Below are 13,635 nucleotides of genomic sequence, written 5' to 3' on the forward strand. Positions count from 1 at the left end.
CTTATAAATAGATGCTTTCAATCGTTTTTTAATTATAAAAAAAAATTATTAATGCAAAATTACCACCTCATAATAGTGACATAAAAATCACCATATTTTATCAAGGAATTTTATTATTTATTTTTAATTTTTACAATAATTATATTTACAATTATATATTTATTATGGAAATATGCTATAGAAAGCAAACAAAACAATTAAGGATATAAATAAAAATTAAATACCTTTTCATTTTCCTAAAAAGGAGCTTCACAATTTTTGTCACAAAGCTGGATATTTTTTAAAAGGCTATATTGGAAATAAATAAATATTTATGCACATTTTCATTAGTTCTGTACCATGTGATATATTTGGATGTGTTGGCTTATGAATATTGCATCTTTCATTCTTTTGTCATTTTTCTTTTTCTAATAATTCCAAATTGAGATATCATCATGCATATAATTCGCTTATATGATATTATTTATCCACCTATTTTTTTATTTTTTATTAAAATATAAAACCGATATATTTATCAATAATTATTTCTATCAAAACACAAAAAATATAATAATACATAAAATATAATAGTATATTTAAGAAAAGAACTTCTACTACCACTTAAATTAAAATAATAAAAACAGAGGGTTTATACTGACTCAGAAATGTATTAAAATACTATTTATGTACCCCTTGTGTATGCTTATTGTACACACATATATGAATACAATTAAACAGATAAGATATTCCCATAAAACATTGAAAGAGGGCATTCCCTTCTTGTAGCTCAGCAAATATGCTTCATAATATTATTTCATTTGTTACATAGTTTATTTATTATTCTCAACTTTTGGTGGGAACATAAAACGAATAAATAATATAGCTGCCTATACAACTACATATATATCTATATAAGAACACAAATGGCAGAAACATACTATGAATCCGAATTGAAGAAAGATAACAAAATAGAATATGTGGATAATATATTTTTATCAAAAAATATATTAAATAATAGAGAAAATGCTTTAAATTATTTTTATACTTCTCCTTTTTATACATCAAAAAGTCATATATCATTAAATGAAAAAATTCGAGTAGGGAAAATAATTGGTGAAGAAGATGAGGGGTATTTATTTGATATAAGCTATGATAATTTAGATGTTTTAAAAAAGGATGAGCCAGCTGATAGCGCTAGTATGCATATATATTATAATACAAATTCTATTTATCATATAAGACTAACACATATATATAAATTAAAAAACATTCTTTTCAAAAAAGTAACTCAAATGTTTTGTGTTTTTAATGGGAAGATATATAGTTCACGTTCTTTTGGGGAATTACTAATAAATAAAATAAATAACATTGTACGAAATATCGAAAACTTTTATGACCGAGTAAATAATATGATGAATTTTAATATAACATCAAATTATTATTTTGAAAATAAAGCACACCTTAAGAAGTTAGACGATTCACACAAAAATTTTAGCCTCGACGATTTTAATATTTCGATTACCAAAAAAAAAAAAAAATAAATAAAATGGTAAGAATGGTTATTTTTAAAAAGTATACTTAGCGAGATATTTACACGCTAATATATTTGAGTAGTTAGGTTACAAGCTAAAATTTATATGCAAAATTTATTTATAAAAAAAATCATAGGACACAAAAAAATTGCAAAAAATGATAATAAAAAACAAAAGCTTATATAAACAGTGTGGCTATCATATGCAATAAGACAAAATATTGTTTTGGATATGAGTATGTTTAGTTGTTTTTATTTTAGCATTTTCTAAACTCTTTCTAAGATTGTGAATATTTTTGCATTTATTTAAAAAATATGAATTTTTGGTGTAAGCATTATTATTATTTTTTATATTGTTGTTATCTTCTGAATTATAGTCAATGCTATCCTCATTTTTACTTTCACTAGATGTTACATAAATATATTCATCATTTTTTTCGATTTCTGTGTTATGAAGTGTATTCCCAATAGATCCACTTAAGCACGTTAACAGCAGCGTCCTAATATTATGTATCTGGTGAAAGAAAAAATATATGTTTATTCAGAAAGAGTTAACTATTCGGAGTTTTTTTTTTTTTTAATTATACACATTTTTTAATTTGATTTCGTTTCTATTTACTCTCTATTTATATATATATAAATTACATTTATTGATAATTTATTTCTACCGTAAAAGCATTTGTGATACATTATTTATTATATAATCACAAATATTACACATTATATTTATGCATTTTTTTTATTTCGATTTTTGTGACTTACTATATTATCTATGTATATTTTTATTAAAAAATTATCAATGCCTGTTTTTTCTATGGGGCATTCAAGACATTCTATCTATAATAAATAAATTAAAATATATGAAAAAATGTAATTATAAATTATGAAAGTATATGCACTTCGATTTTCGTATACTAAGGGAGACAAAATGTGTTAGGCATATTATGCATTTATGCTAAACATATATAACAATTTATTTATTCAGAATAATAATATATAATTTATAAATAGGCGGATCCATTTCCTATTACTGACGAATGCAATTAGTTATATCCACATGTTATGTCTATTCATTTATTTATTATGATTTTCCTTTTTTTCTTCTTACTTGTGAACTTTCCACGACAGCATAAAAACTTTGCAAAAAATTATTCGAATGTGAAATAACAAACTTATGTAAAAACTCAAGATGACTCATGGTGTTTAAACATTTAAAATTAAATAGTAATAATAATTAGGAATAATATAAAAAATAAAACAAAGCTAATTTGATATATTTTTAAATGAATAAGATAAAAGGCACTTTCCAAAAAAAACTAACAACTCAAGAATATCCTGTAAAAAGTTAAATTTAATAATACGCATAAGTAGAAATTGAAAAATAAAATATATTTTTATTAGTTTCTTTTGTTTCTTTATGTTTAATGTATTTTTGGGATATATAGCTTGTGCATGTTTTTCTTTCTCCCTTTTTTATCTCCTATTATTCGATGGAACATTCATCACACATATTATGAATTAATTTTTTGCAGAAGAAGCAAAATGCATAACCAAAAATAAAAACATTAATAACATTAATGCTGGAAAGCATAACAATGCGTTGGCTCAATTAAATAAAAATGTAGGACGGATAAAAGAAGAAGATAATATAGTTAATAAAATAAAAGAGCTAAATCTACATTTACTGCAAAATGAAGATGAAATAAATAATATGCGACAGGAAAATGAATCACTATCCTCACAAGTATATAAAGAAATAAACAAAAAATGTATTTATATGTATATACTTATAATACACACTAATATTTAAGTACACAAATATATGGTATGAACATTTAACTTAACAAAAATGTGTTTATTTTCAGGTTATTAATTTTTCTAACAAATGTAAAGAACTACAATTCATATGTACAGAAAAAGAAAATGAAAATAATCGGCTGAAAGAAAACATTCAAATGTTAATGCATGAATTAAATAGAATTAAAACAGAAAAGGAAAAAATAGAACAACAGAATAAAGATTTTGTAAATATAGACAAGAATAAAAATATTGATATAGCTAATATGAAAAAAGATATTTTTATTTTAAAAAATGAACTAAATGAAAAAGATAATGAAATAAATAATTTAAATGAAAATATCAAATTATTAAATGAAAAAATTATTATTATAAATGAGGAAAATATAAAAAACAAACAAGATGTAAACAATAATATAAAGAAGCAAGATAAAATAAATGAGAATGTAAATGAAAAAGAATTTCAAATACAATCATTACAAGATAAGATACACAAATTAAACAAAATTATTAAAGACAAAAATGAAGATAATGATAAATGTAAAAAAAAAATATTGCTGCAGAATGATAAACTTACTTGTCTAAATAATAAAATACAAAATCTAGAAAAAAAACAAGCAGATGACATCGAAAAAATTAAAAAATATACAGAAAGCATTAAACTTATAAAAAAGAAATATAACAATAATAAACGACAGGAGAAAGAGGATGAAAACAAAATGGTTGATCACAAAAAGCAACATGAGGATTCTATATTTAAGTCACAGTTTTATAATGTAAATAAAAAAAATAAAGACAAAAAAATTAGCCAAGTTACAAATATTCAAAATCATCAAAATAGTTTTCTAACAAAATCAAAAAACATAAACAAAGAGAAAAGCAATATAAGCAATACTACTAGCAGTAGTAGTGACAGTGATGATAGCGAAATTCAGAGTCCTCAAATTGTTAATTTCTCCGAAAAGTATAATGTAAATAAAAATATGAAGAAAGGCAAAGATACAAACAAAATATAAAAATTAACTGAGCATTTTAGACATTTTGCATAAAACTAAAGGGGACAATATCCATGCATATAAGCAAAGTTTCATTTGCTACCCTTTCTATATTTCCCTAATTTTTTCGTTTTTTTTTGTGGTTGTTTATTTTGCTTACCCTTATATTTTAATACGCTGGATTGAAACTATATGAAATGTTTAAACTGTTGGAAATTTGATATAACTAAATGGGAATAAAGATTATGCAAATTTTTATGTATATATATACTGTATTTATGTTTTTTATATATTGTTTCGAATCTATTTAACTATATATTCTTACATCAAATAAATCTGATATATAATCGTCCAAATTAGGTTTAATCGTGTTATTAATGTATAGATACTGCATAAAATAACAAAAGGTAAGTATAAAAGAAATTAAAATACACTTCTAATTTTCAATAAGATTCCAACAATATGAATAATATGAAATAGTGCATGAAAATTCTCTCTTATTGATAGATACTAGTACACATCGCAATACACTATAATTTCCTCTACATATATATACGCCCATGTTTATGTACACATTTTCTTACTATATATTCTTCTTTATTATATATTTTTTTGAGAAAATTTAAAATGGATGCTAGCGTTTCATTTCCATTTATAATAATTTTGTTTTTTTTCAAAATAGATATCCCACTTATGCTTTTAAGTACTATTTTCACTGTTCAATTTTAAAACAAATATATGTAAAAGATATATATCATATGTGCATTGTTGTACTCGACATATATATATTTATCTATGGACATTTAAAAAATGCTATAATAATATATAAACTCTCGTTCTTTGATGTTTTTCTTTGTACCACTTTTCATCATTAATAGTTATTTATATAAAAATATATACATTATATATCATTTATCTTTTACTTTTTTCCACTTTTATACCTTTTTTATTACGCCTGGAAAATATACATTCGTTCATATCAGGTTTTTTGTCGAAGCTTGGAAAATAGCGTATAGGAAAATATGACATTATTTTAAGGGCTATGTTTTTAAACATACAAAAAAATTGGATAATAAATAATAATATATGACATTGCAATTTTAATGTTTTTTCCTATTGTAGTATTTTTTCTCAATTTTTTCAATTTAACATACAAATAAAATGCCAAATTATTACCTTAATTTCATTTTATTTATTTTCTTATTAAAAATTTCCATCAGTGCATAAAAATGTACTTAAGATTAGCAAAGTGAGTATCACACATTTTAAATGCTCTTGTAGATTTCCTTATATATTTAGCAGTTTAAATTGTTGGTTGTTTTTCATTTTAATTTGATGTCCACATAGAAGAAAAAAATAAATATTAAATAATAAAAACTAAATAAAATTATAATAAGTAAATATAAAAATTAAATAAAATATGTAAACATATATCAATAAAAGAAATAAAGTATAAAATAAAAATTTGTATAAACTCTGATTATCTCTTAAATCCTATATATTTGATATCCTCTCCAATGTGTAATATTTTAGTATAACAGAAAAATTAGTGTACATATATAGCCTTTTGAAATGGTCATATTATTACATTTTATTGATTGACCATTTTTATAACGTTATTTGTTAGTTAGTAATAAGCTTGTGTTATTCTGAAAGAGGATTATATCCAATATTGATTCGATTCGGAATCGCATATATGCATAATACACTATCATACTAATTCCTAAGCTGATCATCAATTCCACCTCAAGTCGCATTAAATGGAAAACACTGAAACTTTTTTTCGAGAACATAAAATTGTAGAAGAAAAAATTAACATAATAAAAGGTTATTTAAATGAAGATGATGATGAGATAATAAAAAATTATTCTATTATTTTGGAAAACTTCAATTATTTAAACAACTGCTTAAATAGTTATAGAGAGGCGAAGACAGTATTAGACCCACATCTAGTTTTATTAGTACATGCATTTTTTGAGTTTTTAAAAAAATCTTTTAACAAACTAGAAAGCCTCTTAACATATTTTAAAACAAAATTAGAGGAAGAAAAAAAAAATTTACAAAAAGTAGACTTGATTACAAGTGAAAATGAAGAATTAAAAGAAGATAAGTATAATAAAGTTGTTGGCAGTGATAATAGACAATTTCATGGAATGACAAATGATGAAAAAATTCAATATGAACATAACATGCTAAAACTGTACACAATAGTTGAAGAGATTTATAAATATTATAATACATTAATATCAATTAGAGGAGAGAAAAAAATAAAAACATTTTTCCCATGTGACTCCTTTTTTTTGAACGCTATCATTAATATTCTTATTACCTTGAAAGAAGAAAGTGATGTTTATAATTATATAGCTAATTTAAACTTTAAAAAAACGGATGAAAATAATTCTTGGGTTATTTTATATGTATTAATAATATGGCTATCCTTTTGCTTATATATACCATTTGATATTCTCAGCATAAATAAAAACATTTTAATGAATGTCCAGGAAATATATTATTATTATATACAAAAAAATGATAAAACAAAAGATGCTTGCTCTGTTCTATATGCCCAATTTTTAAGTAGAGAAGATGTACGCAAAAGTCAAACTTGTTTCAATAATTTTGTAATATTTTCGAAAGAAATTTTGAACAAATTAATATTAACACAGACAAAAGATAAATCAAAAGAAATAAATGATGATTTATATTTCATTAATAACCCTAATTTACCTAAGTTTTGTCTCACTAAATATACAAATATACTTGTCTATGGAGTTTTATTAACACATAAAAAAATATTGAAAAAGCTAAATAAAAAAGTATTAAGAAATTATGCGAATTTTTACACTTTTTTTTTTATTCACAATCACAAAATTTGGGATTTTACTCAAATCTCAAAATCTTTAAAAATACTTTGTCTTCGTTATTATGCCTTATTATTTTTAGAAAAAAAACAAATAAATGAAAATATTGCTAACTCTCCTGTTAGTTGTAATATGAAAAATGAGTTCAAAACTGATGATAGTAAAATATGTGAATTAAAACAAATAGAAACTAATAAAAATTCAGTAGAAAATGATAAGAATACAAAAATTAACAAAGTAAAAGAAAATTGCTTAGAGGAAGATCATGATCTCTTTAATAAATTCCCCTTATTTCTAGACATAAATGAAGTATTTATTTTATACCAAAAAAGCAAAGAAAACAATTATAAAGAATACAACAATAATGAACTAGATAGTGTGAAAGAGTTCAAACAATATATATGTGAAAAAGATATAATGGTAATTATAAATATTTTATTTTTTTATTTTAACGATAATAGTAATAATGTTCGATGGTGCTTATCGAAAAGCTTTGGTAACATATTAATATATTTAAATGAAGAAAATGTAAATACAATAATTAATAAATTTAATGAACTAAAAAAATATAAGGATAACAATATTTTGAGTACAATTAATTACACATTTTTTCATTCCATTTTTCACAAAAATTCGCTTTCTATAAGCACATTAAATTATTTAATGAATATAATAATACAAAGTTTATATATGAATAATGATAAATTATATTCTAGTGTGTTTGTATTATTATATAGCTTATTTAAATATAATAAGTATATAAAAATGTATTACTACGAAAAAAAAAATACTATTATATTTTTCTTTTTCCATTTAATATTTAATAAATTAATTGTTATCTCTTTATTGGAAGATAATATTAATATTAGAAAATCAGCAATATCTTTATTGCAAATATTTATAGGGAAATTTAACTTTTTTTACAACTTCAGTACCGATGTAAATGACACAACCACTGACAACTTGAAACAGAATATACAACCCAATCAACTTTCTGCTTTCAACACCTCTAACAATAATAACATTTATAGAGGCACCTCTGCAGAAGATCTTCATGAATTCGATCGTGATAACAAAGAATGTATAGATACTCAAAAAGAAGGTTGCCAAAATATATTTTACCTTGATATAATTTCTTTTTGTAATTTGTTTTTTAATCACTCTAAAATTAGTAATTACTATGAGCATTTAAAAAATTTCCCAAATGATTTGTGTGCATACAATATAGAACAAAGTAATGATGATAATGAAGAAAAAACAAATTATGAAAAAACAAGACAAAATATGGATAAAATAAAAAATAAGATTTTTAAAAAAAATATAGAAATACTATCTACTTGTAATTTTAATGAATTATTAAATTTTAAGCAATCAGTAATTATAAAATCAAAAGTAATTGGTAATTTTTTTATGTATAGGTATCCAATCATTTATCATTTATATACTGATAAAATATTTCATGAAAATGTAAATATACGTATATTATCTTCCGAATCTTTAGCAAATTTTGCGGATTTCGATAATGATTATTTTATTAAAGTTGTTCTTCCATTTTTAATAAATAAAAGTTATGAAGAGAATGTATATATAAAGCATGGTGCAATTATATGTATATCCAAAATTCTATTAAAATTGAAAATGAGCATTGATGAAAATTTGCAAAATGAAATTAAAAAAATATTAGTACATAGTGAAAAAAAAAGAGTATATAAATATAAAAAGGGAGAAATATTAAGACACTCATTATGCTTATTAGCACAAAGTATATGCCAATGTAATTATTTTGCTATTAAAAAAAATACCTATACATTCTTTATGGATATTATGCATAATAATTTATTCCACTATAATGAAATCATACAATTTAATGCTTCAAAAATATTTTATTATATCCCTATATATATTGCAAGCCAAGAAAATACTATTAAATATATTTACCAAGTATTAGACAATTTTGTAAAAGAGAAAAATAACTTTATTTACCTAAAAGGTTATCTAATTCTTTTATGTTTTATTAACGAAAGTATTATTTCTCATGTTTGTTCAGACCTTTTTTATTTTCTTTATAATATCCTAAAAAAATGTACAACATATTACAAGGTCAAGCAAAAATGTATAACACTATTAGAACCCCAACCAAATCACAACTATGATATTGAAAACGAAAATGAAAAACAAGATTTGACTGATACACAGAGTCTTAATACAAAAAATAAATTTAAATATATCGAATTCGATTTATACCCTATAGATTTTAATATGAAAATTTTTTGTTTGTTCGCTTTATTTAATATAGTAGATAAAATTCGAAAAACATACATTACTGACTTTTTGAGTTTATACCCTGATTTTACTATTAGCTTTGATGGAATTATTGAGTCTAAAATACCAAAAAAGAATCAAAAAAATCAATTTAATTCAAATTCAATAAAAGCAAGCAAATTTGACCCAAACCAAAATAACGCTTATGAAAGTGAAAATAATACAGGATCATTAAATACAAATATTAAGCAAACAAAAGAAAAACGAAACACTAGTTTTTATATGAAAAAAAATATAAACATTTTAAAAAAAAAACTGAATTGGGAACAAGTTATAGAAAAAGGTAAACAGAATGGAAAAGACATTTTCCAATTTGATCTAGATATTAATAAGATTGCTAAAATACTAATTTGGTATTTACAAGAATATTTATATGAACAAGATACAGGAGATTCTCATGTGTATGTTCGAGAAGTTGCTTTGGAACATGTCACCTTTTTATTAACATCTTATCCGTTGTGTTTTTTTAGAAAAACATCGGATGAGGCAAATATAAATGTCAAGGATAACGAAACTGATGATATGGAATTCGAAAAATATTCCGAAAATGACATTTTTGTTAAAGACTCAAATAGAAATGGTAAAATGGCCGGAAACATAAATGACGCACAGAATAATAAAACCCATTTTTATGAAGAACTTAATTCGGATGATAGTTTTGAATATGATGAAAAATCGGAACCTAAAAGATCGATGAATGATAAAAAAAAAAATATAGATATGTATATTTTATTTGAAATAAAAAAAGAATATATAAACATATTTATTCAATTATTATTGAAACTATTGTGTGAAAAAAATGTGAGGACACATAAAAAATGCTTATTTTTGTTGAACTATTTATTTAATTATTCCAGCTTTAATGAAAAAGGAGAAAAAGAAAATTTTCCTTTTATTAATATCTTTAATAAATATTGCCATGATTTCTCATATGAATTATATATGAAAAAAAAAATTGATGATAATATTAGAAAAAGTAAAATGAATATACACAAATATTTGAGTAGTTACTATACTGATATTTCTAGTGTATTTGAAAATATTGTTATGCATGTTTGCGATTATTATGAGCCTATTTATTTGAAAAATAAGACAGAGAAGAGAAGCCCATCATTTAAACATATAGAGAGTATATCTTCCAAGAATTATGGTAATTGTGTTGGGAATGGTAGCGAAAAAGAGAACGGGAATGAACAAAGTTGTCACAAAAAGTCAGGAATATACAGAAATTGCAATTGTACTTACGATGAAGAAATAACATCAATATATTTTAATAAAAATTATAAATATGAATTAATTAAAACAGTTTTTAATAAAATTAATAATTTTATTTATCTGTATAATTATGCTTTAAAATACACAAGTTTCTCAATTTTTCATAAGAATAAGTTTAACTCAACTAGGAAAGGAATAATAAAAATTCATAATAACTCCACTAGTAAAAAAAATGAAAAGGAAATAAATGAAAGCAAAAATGCTAAAGAAAAAATTGACAATATGCAACAAACAGAACAAGCCGATTTTATGATCGAAGATATATGTATTAATGAGCATTTTATTGATGAAATTAATCTAAGTGAAAATGAAGAAAAAATGTGTGTAGAAGATGAAATGTTGATAAAGAATACTCACTTTTTACTCGATAAAACAAAAAAAAATATTAGTGTAATAAAATCCTTAGAATATAATGAAACCTATTTATATACTCATATATTTTATCTTTTATTTTTAAATAAATACAATTATTATATTATAAACGGATTTTTTAATTCTTTATGTTATTATTCTTCGAGTACTGAATATAGCAATTATGAGTATACAAATTTACTTAAAAAGGGTAAAGAAGAAACAATAGATTTCTTATTTTTAGAATTTATAATGAAATATAAAGATATATATACATTTGGTTATGTGAGAGATAATCTTTTATTTTTGTACATACGTTATTATGTGAAGTACTATAAAAATTATGACTACAAAGTTGTTGACAACATTTTACTTGAGTATGATAGAAACAAACTGAAGGCATTAAACAATAATAGTGAGAATAATGTCCTAATAAATATCAATTCCGTTCAAGAAAATCAAAGTAAAATAATATCTATAGATAATACAGATACCACAACAATACACAATGACTTATCAATGTCTAAAGAAAATAATGAATTCTCTTTATACGATTACAATATGCATGCTATTGATTTAGACGAAATAATTTTATTAGAAAAAAAATATGAAAAGTTTAATTTTTCAAAAAATTTATTTCATAATTATAATATATTCCTTGATACAAATACTGTATTTTTTCATAATAGCAAAAAAATATATAAAAGTAAACACAATGAAGAAAAATTGATTAAATCAAAACAAAAAATAAAAAATAAACGAATTAAAAAAGAATTAAATATAAATATAGAATTATTACCATATATAAACATATGTTTAATTAAAATTTTGTATTACTTAAACAATTTCAGCTTAATACAATTAGAATCATTTTTAAAAAGTGTTAACTCATTTATTAAGTTTTCCCTAATAAATGATTTTGCGGCTTTTTGTTTTTTAAATTTTTTTATGCGCTTTTTAAAAAAATATACTATATTTTCCCTTGTGAAAACCATATCCGAGTTTATCATAAACATTTATATGTGTCCTCCCTTACATTTGAACATAAAAAAATTTGCTGCGGTCCTCATTTTGAATTTGCTCATACACAGGTGAATCCCGATAACATAAGGAAATAATAGCATAGACAAAACATTCTTGTGGCGTGTTTCCGCTTCGATATGAATTATACTGCATCTTCTTTATGTAATTTACCATGCCATACATTTATATATTCATATTTTATTGTTTTCCCTTCATGCTCCTATCACAGGTACCCTAAGATCCGCGAATTCACAAGTGAATATTTGTATTCCAATATTAATTTTATCGCTCCTAATGAATATCAAAATTATTTATTTAGTAGTTATGACGATTTAGAAAATTTGATTTCTCTTTTAATAAGCACACAATTTTCTGATTCCTCAAAAGAAAACGATGATAATTATGAAATGCATATGACCGTAGAAAAAATTGCAAAACTGTTAGGAATTTCTCATTATATAACATTTTCATCATGATCTTCATTTTCCAAATCATCTTCACTTTTGTAATAGTCATAATTATAGTCATCTTCTACCCCTTGTTCTTCTTCAAACATGTCTGATTAGGAGAGTAAGCACGAAGAGATAATATATATACACATTTATATAACATATATTTAGACGAAATAAATGTAAACCATATAGACTCGAAACTCAATTATATATCACTTTTACCAAGAAATATACAAATATGTATACAATTAGAATGTAAACGATTTTTTTTTGCCTTACTTGATACGTAGTCCTCTTTATCTTTTTCCTTTTCCTTTTCTTCATTGTCATCTTTTTCTTCATTTTCTTTTTCTTTTGTTTTTTTCATATTATTTGGTAAATTTAAAAGCATTTTTTCTTCTCTATAGATATTTCTATATGTATTAAAATATAATTCATAAGGATAGTAGTGTATATTGCATTTATTAATTAACTTATCTTTGTATAGATCGAGCTCTGATTTATCATATATTTTATTAGCTTCGTAGTTATACATATTTATGTTTTTTATATGATATTTTAAAATGTTATTTGTAATTACAAAATCTTCATTATAATTACTCATATCAAATTTATTTAGTAGTCTTCCCAAATCAAATTCACTTTGTGCTAAAAAAAAAAAAAAAAATTGAAAAGATTAAATTATTTATCCTATTTTTTGTGTATGGATGGATATATGAGGCACATATTGCTACGCAACTTAGATAGATCGTGTTTTATATTAACAAGCAAATATATATATGCATATTAATCATCTATTAATGATAAACTAACGATTTCCATTGTTATTTTGCTTTTCCTTATAATCCATTTTTATTTATAAAAAAATACTTTTTTCCAAAAATATTTTTCATTCGTTGTGTTTTATTTTTTTTAATTAATAATTTTTATATAAAAAATTTGTTGTCTACAAATTTTTGTATTTGAAGGCCACACAAATTGATTATTATAAATCCCTAAAACTGTTAATAAATAAGCAACATTGTCATATGCATTATATAATATATAAT

General features: G+C 22.4%; 6 protein-coding genes across 6 annotated transcripts; 3 read left to right on the forward strand and 3 right to left on the reverse strand.

The window, feature by feature from the left end:
- Positions 1-902: 902 nt before the first annotated feature.
- Positions 903-1,520, forward strand: PVVCY_1303540 (mediator of RNA polymerase II transcription subunit 6, putative; the record flags this gene model as incomplete). The annotated part of the gene is made up of 1 exon (XM_008624028.1): positions 903-1,520. The coding sequence occupies one exon, from the start codon at positions 903-905 to the stop codon at positions 1,518-1,520; it is 618 nt and encodes a 205-aa protein (XP_008622250.1).
- Positions 1,521-1,709: 189 nt separating this feature from the next.
- PVVCY_1303550 (conserved Plasmodium protein, unknown function) lies at positions 1,710-2,708 on the reverse strand (the record flags this gene model as incomplete). The annotated part of the gene is made up of 3 exons (XM_008624029.1): positions 1,710-2,024; positions 2,273-2,347; positions 2,619-2,708. The coding sequence occupies 3 exons, from the start codon at positions 2,706-2,708 to the stop codon at positions 1,710-1,712; spliced, it is 480 nt and encodes a 159-aa protein (XP_008622251.1).
- Positions 2,709-2,793: 85 nt separating this feature from the next.
- PVVCY_1303560 (conserved Plasmodium protein, unknown function) lies at positions 2,794-4,323 on the forward strand (the record flags this gene model as incomplete). Its single annotated transcript, XM_008624030.1, has 3 exons — positions 2,794-2,854; positions 3,043-3,254; positions 3,376-4,323. The coding sequence occupies 3 exons, from the start codon at positions 2,794-2,796 to the stop codon at positions 4,321-4,323; spliced, it is 1,221 nt and encodes a 406-aa protein (XP_008622252.1).
- Positions 4,324-4,471: 148 nt separating this feature from the next.
- PVVCY_1303570 (autophagy-related protein 12, putative) lies at positions 4,472-5,331 on the reverse strand (the record flags this gene model as incomplete). Its single annotated transcript, XM_037634761.1, has 4 exons — positions 4,472-4,528; positions 4,628-4,690; positions 4,887-5,017; positions 5,226-5,331. 4 exons carry the CDS (start codon positions 5,329-5,331, stop codon positions 4,472-4,474), a joined length of 357 nt encoding a protein of 118 aa, XP_037490810.1.
- A 731-nt stretch (positions 5,332-6,062) lies between these two features.
- Positions 6,063-12,610, forward strand: PVVCY_1303580 (conserved Plasmodium protein, unknown function; the record flags this gene model as incomplete). Its single annotated transcript, XM_037634762.1, has 2 exons — positions 6,063-12,202; positions 12,364-12,610. The coding sequence occupies 2 exons, from the start codon at positions 6,063-6,065 to the stop codon at positions 12,608-12,610; spliced, it is 6,387 nt and encodes a 2,128-aa protein (XP_037490811.1).
- Positions 12,589-13,436, reverse strand: PVVCY_1303590 (conserved Plasmodium protein, unknown function; the record flags this gene model as incomplete). Its single annotated transcript, XM_008624032.2, has 3 exons — positions 12,589-12,692; positions 12,866-13,234; positions 13,400-13,436. The coding sequence occupies 3 exons, from the start codon at positions 13,434-13,436 to the stop codon at positions 12,589-12,591; spliced, it is 510 nt and encodes a 169-aa protein (XP_008622254.2).
- Positions 13,437-13,635: the final 199 nt, after the last annotated feature.

This window comes from Plasmodium vinckei (genome assembly GCF_900681995.1).
Source record: "Plasmodium vinckei vinckei genome assembly, chromosome: PVVCY_13".
NCBI classification, from domain to species: Eukaryota; Apicomplexa; class Aconoidasida; order Haemosporida; family Plasmodiidae; genus Plasmodium; species Plasmodium vinckei.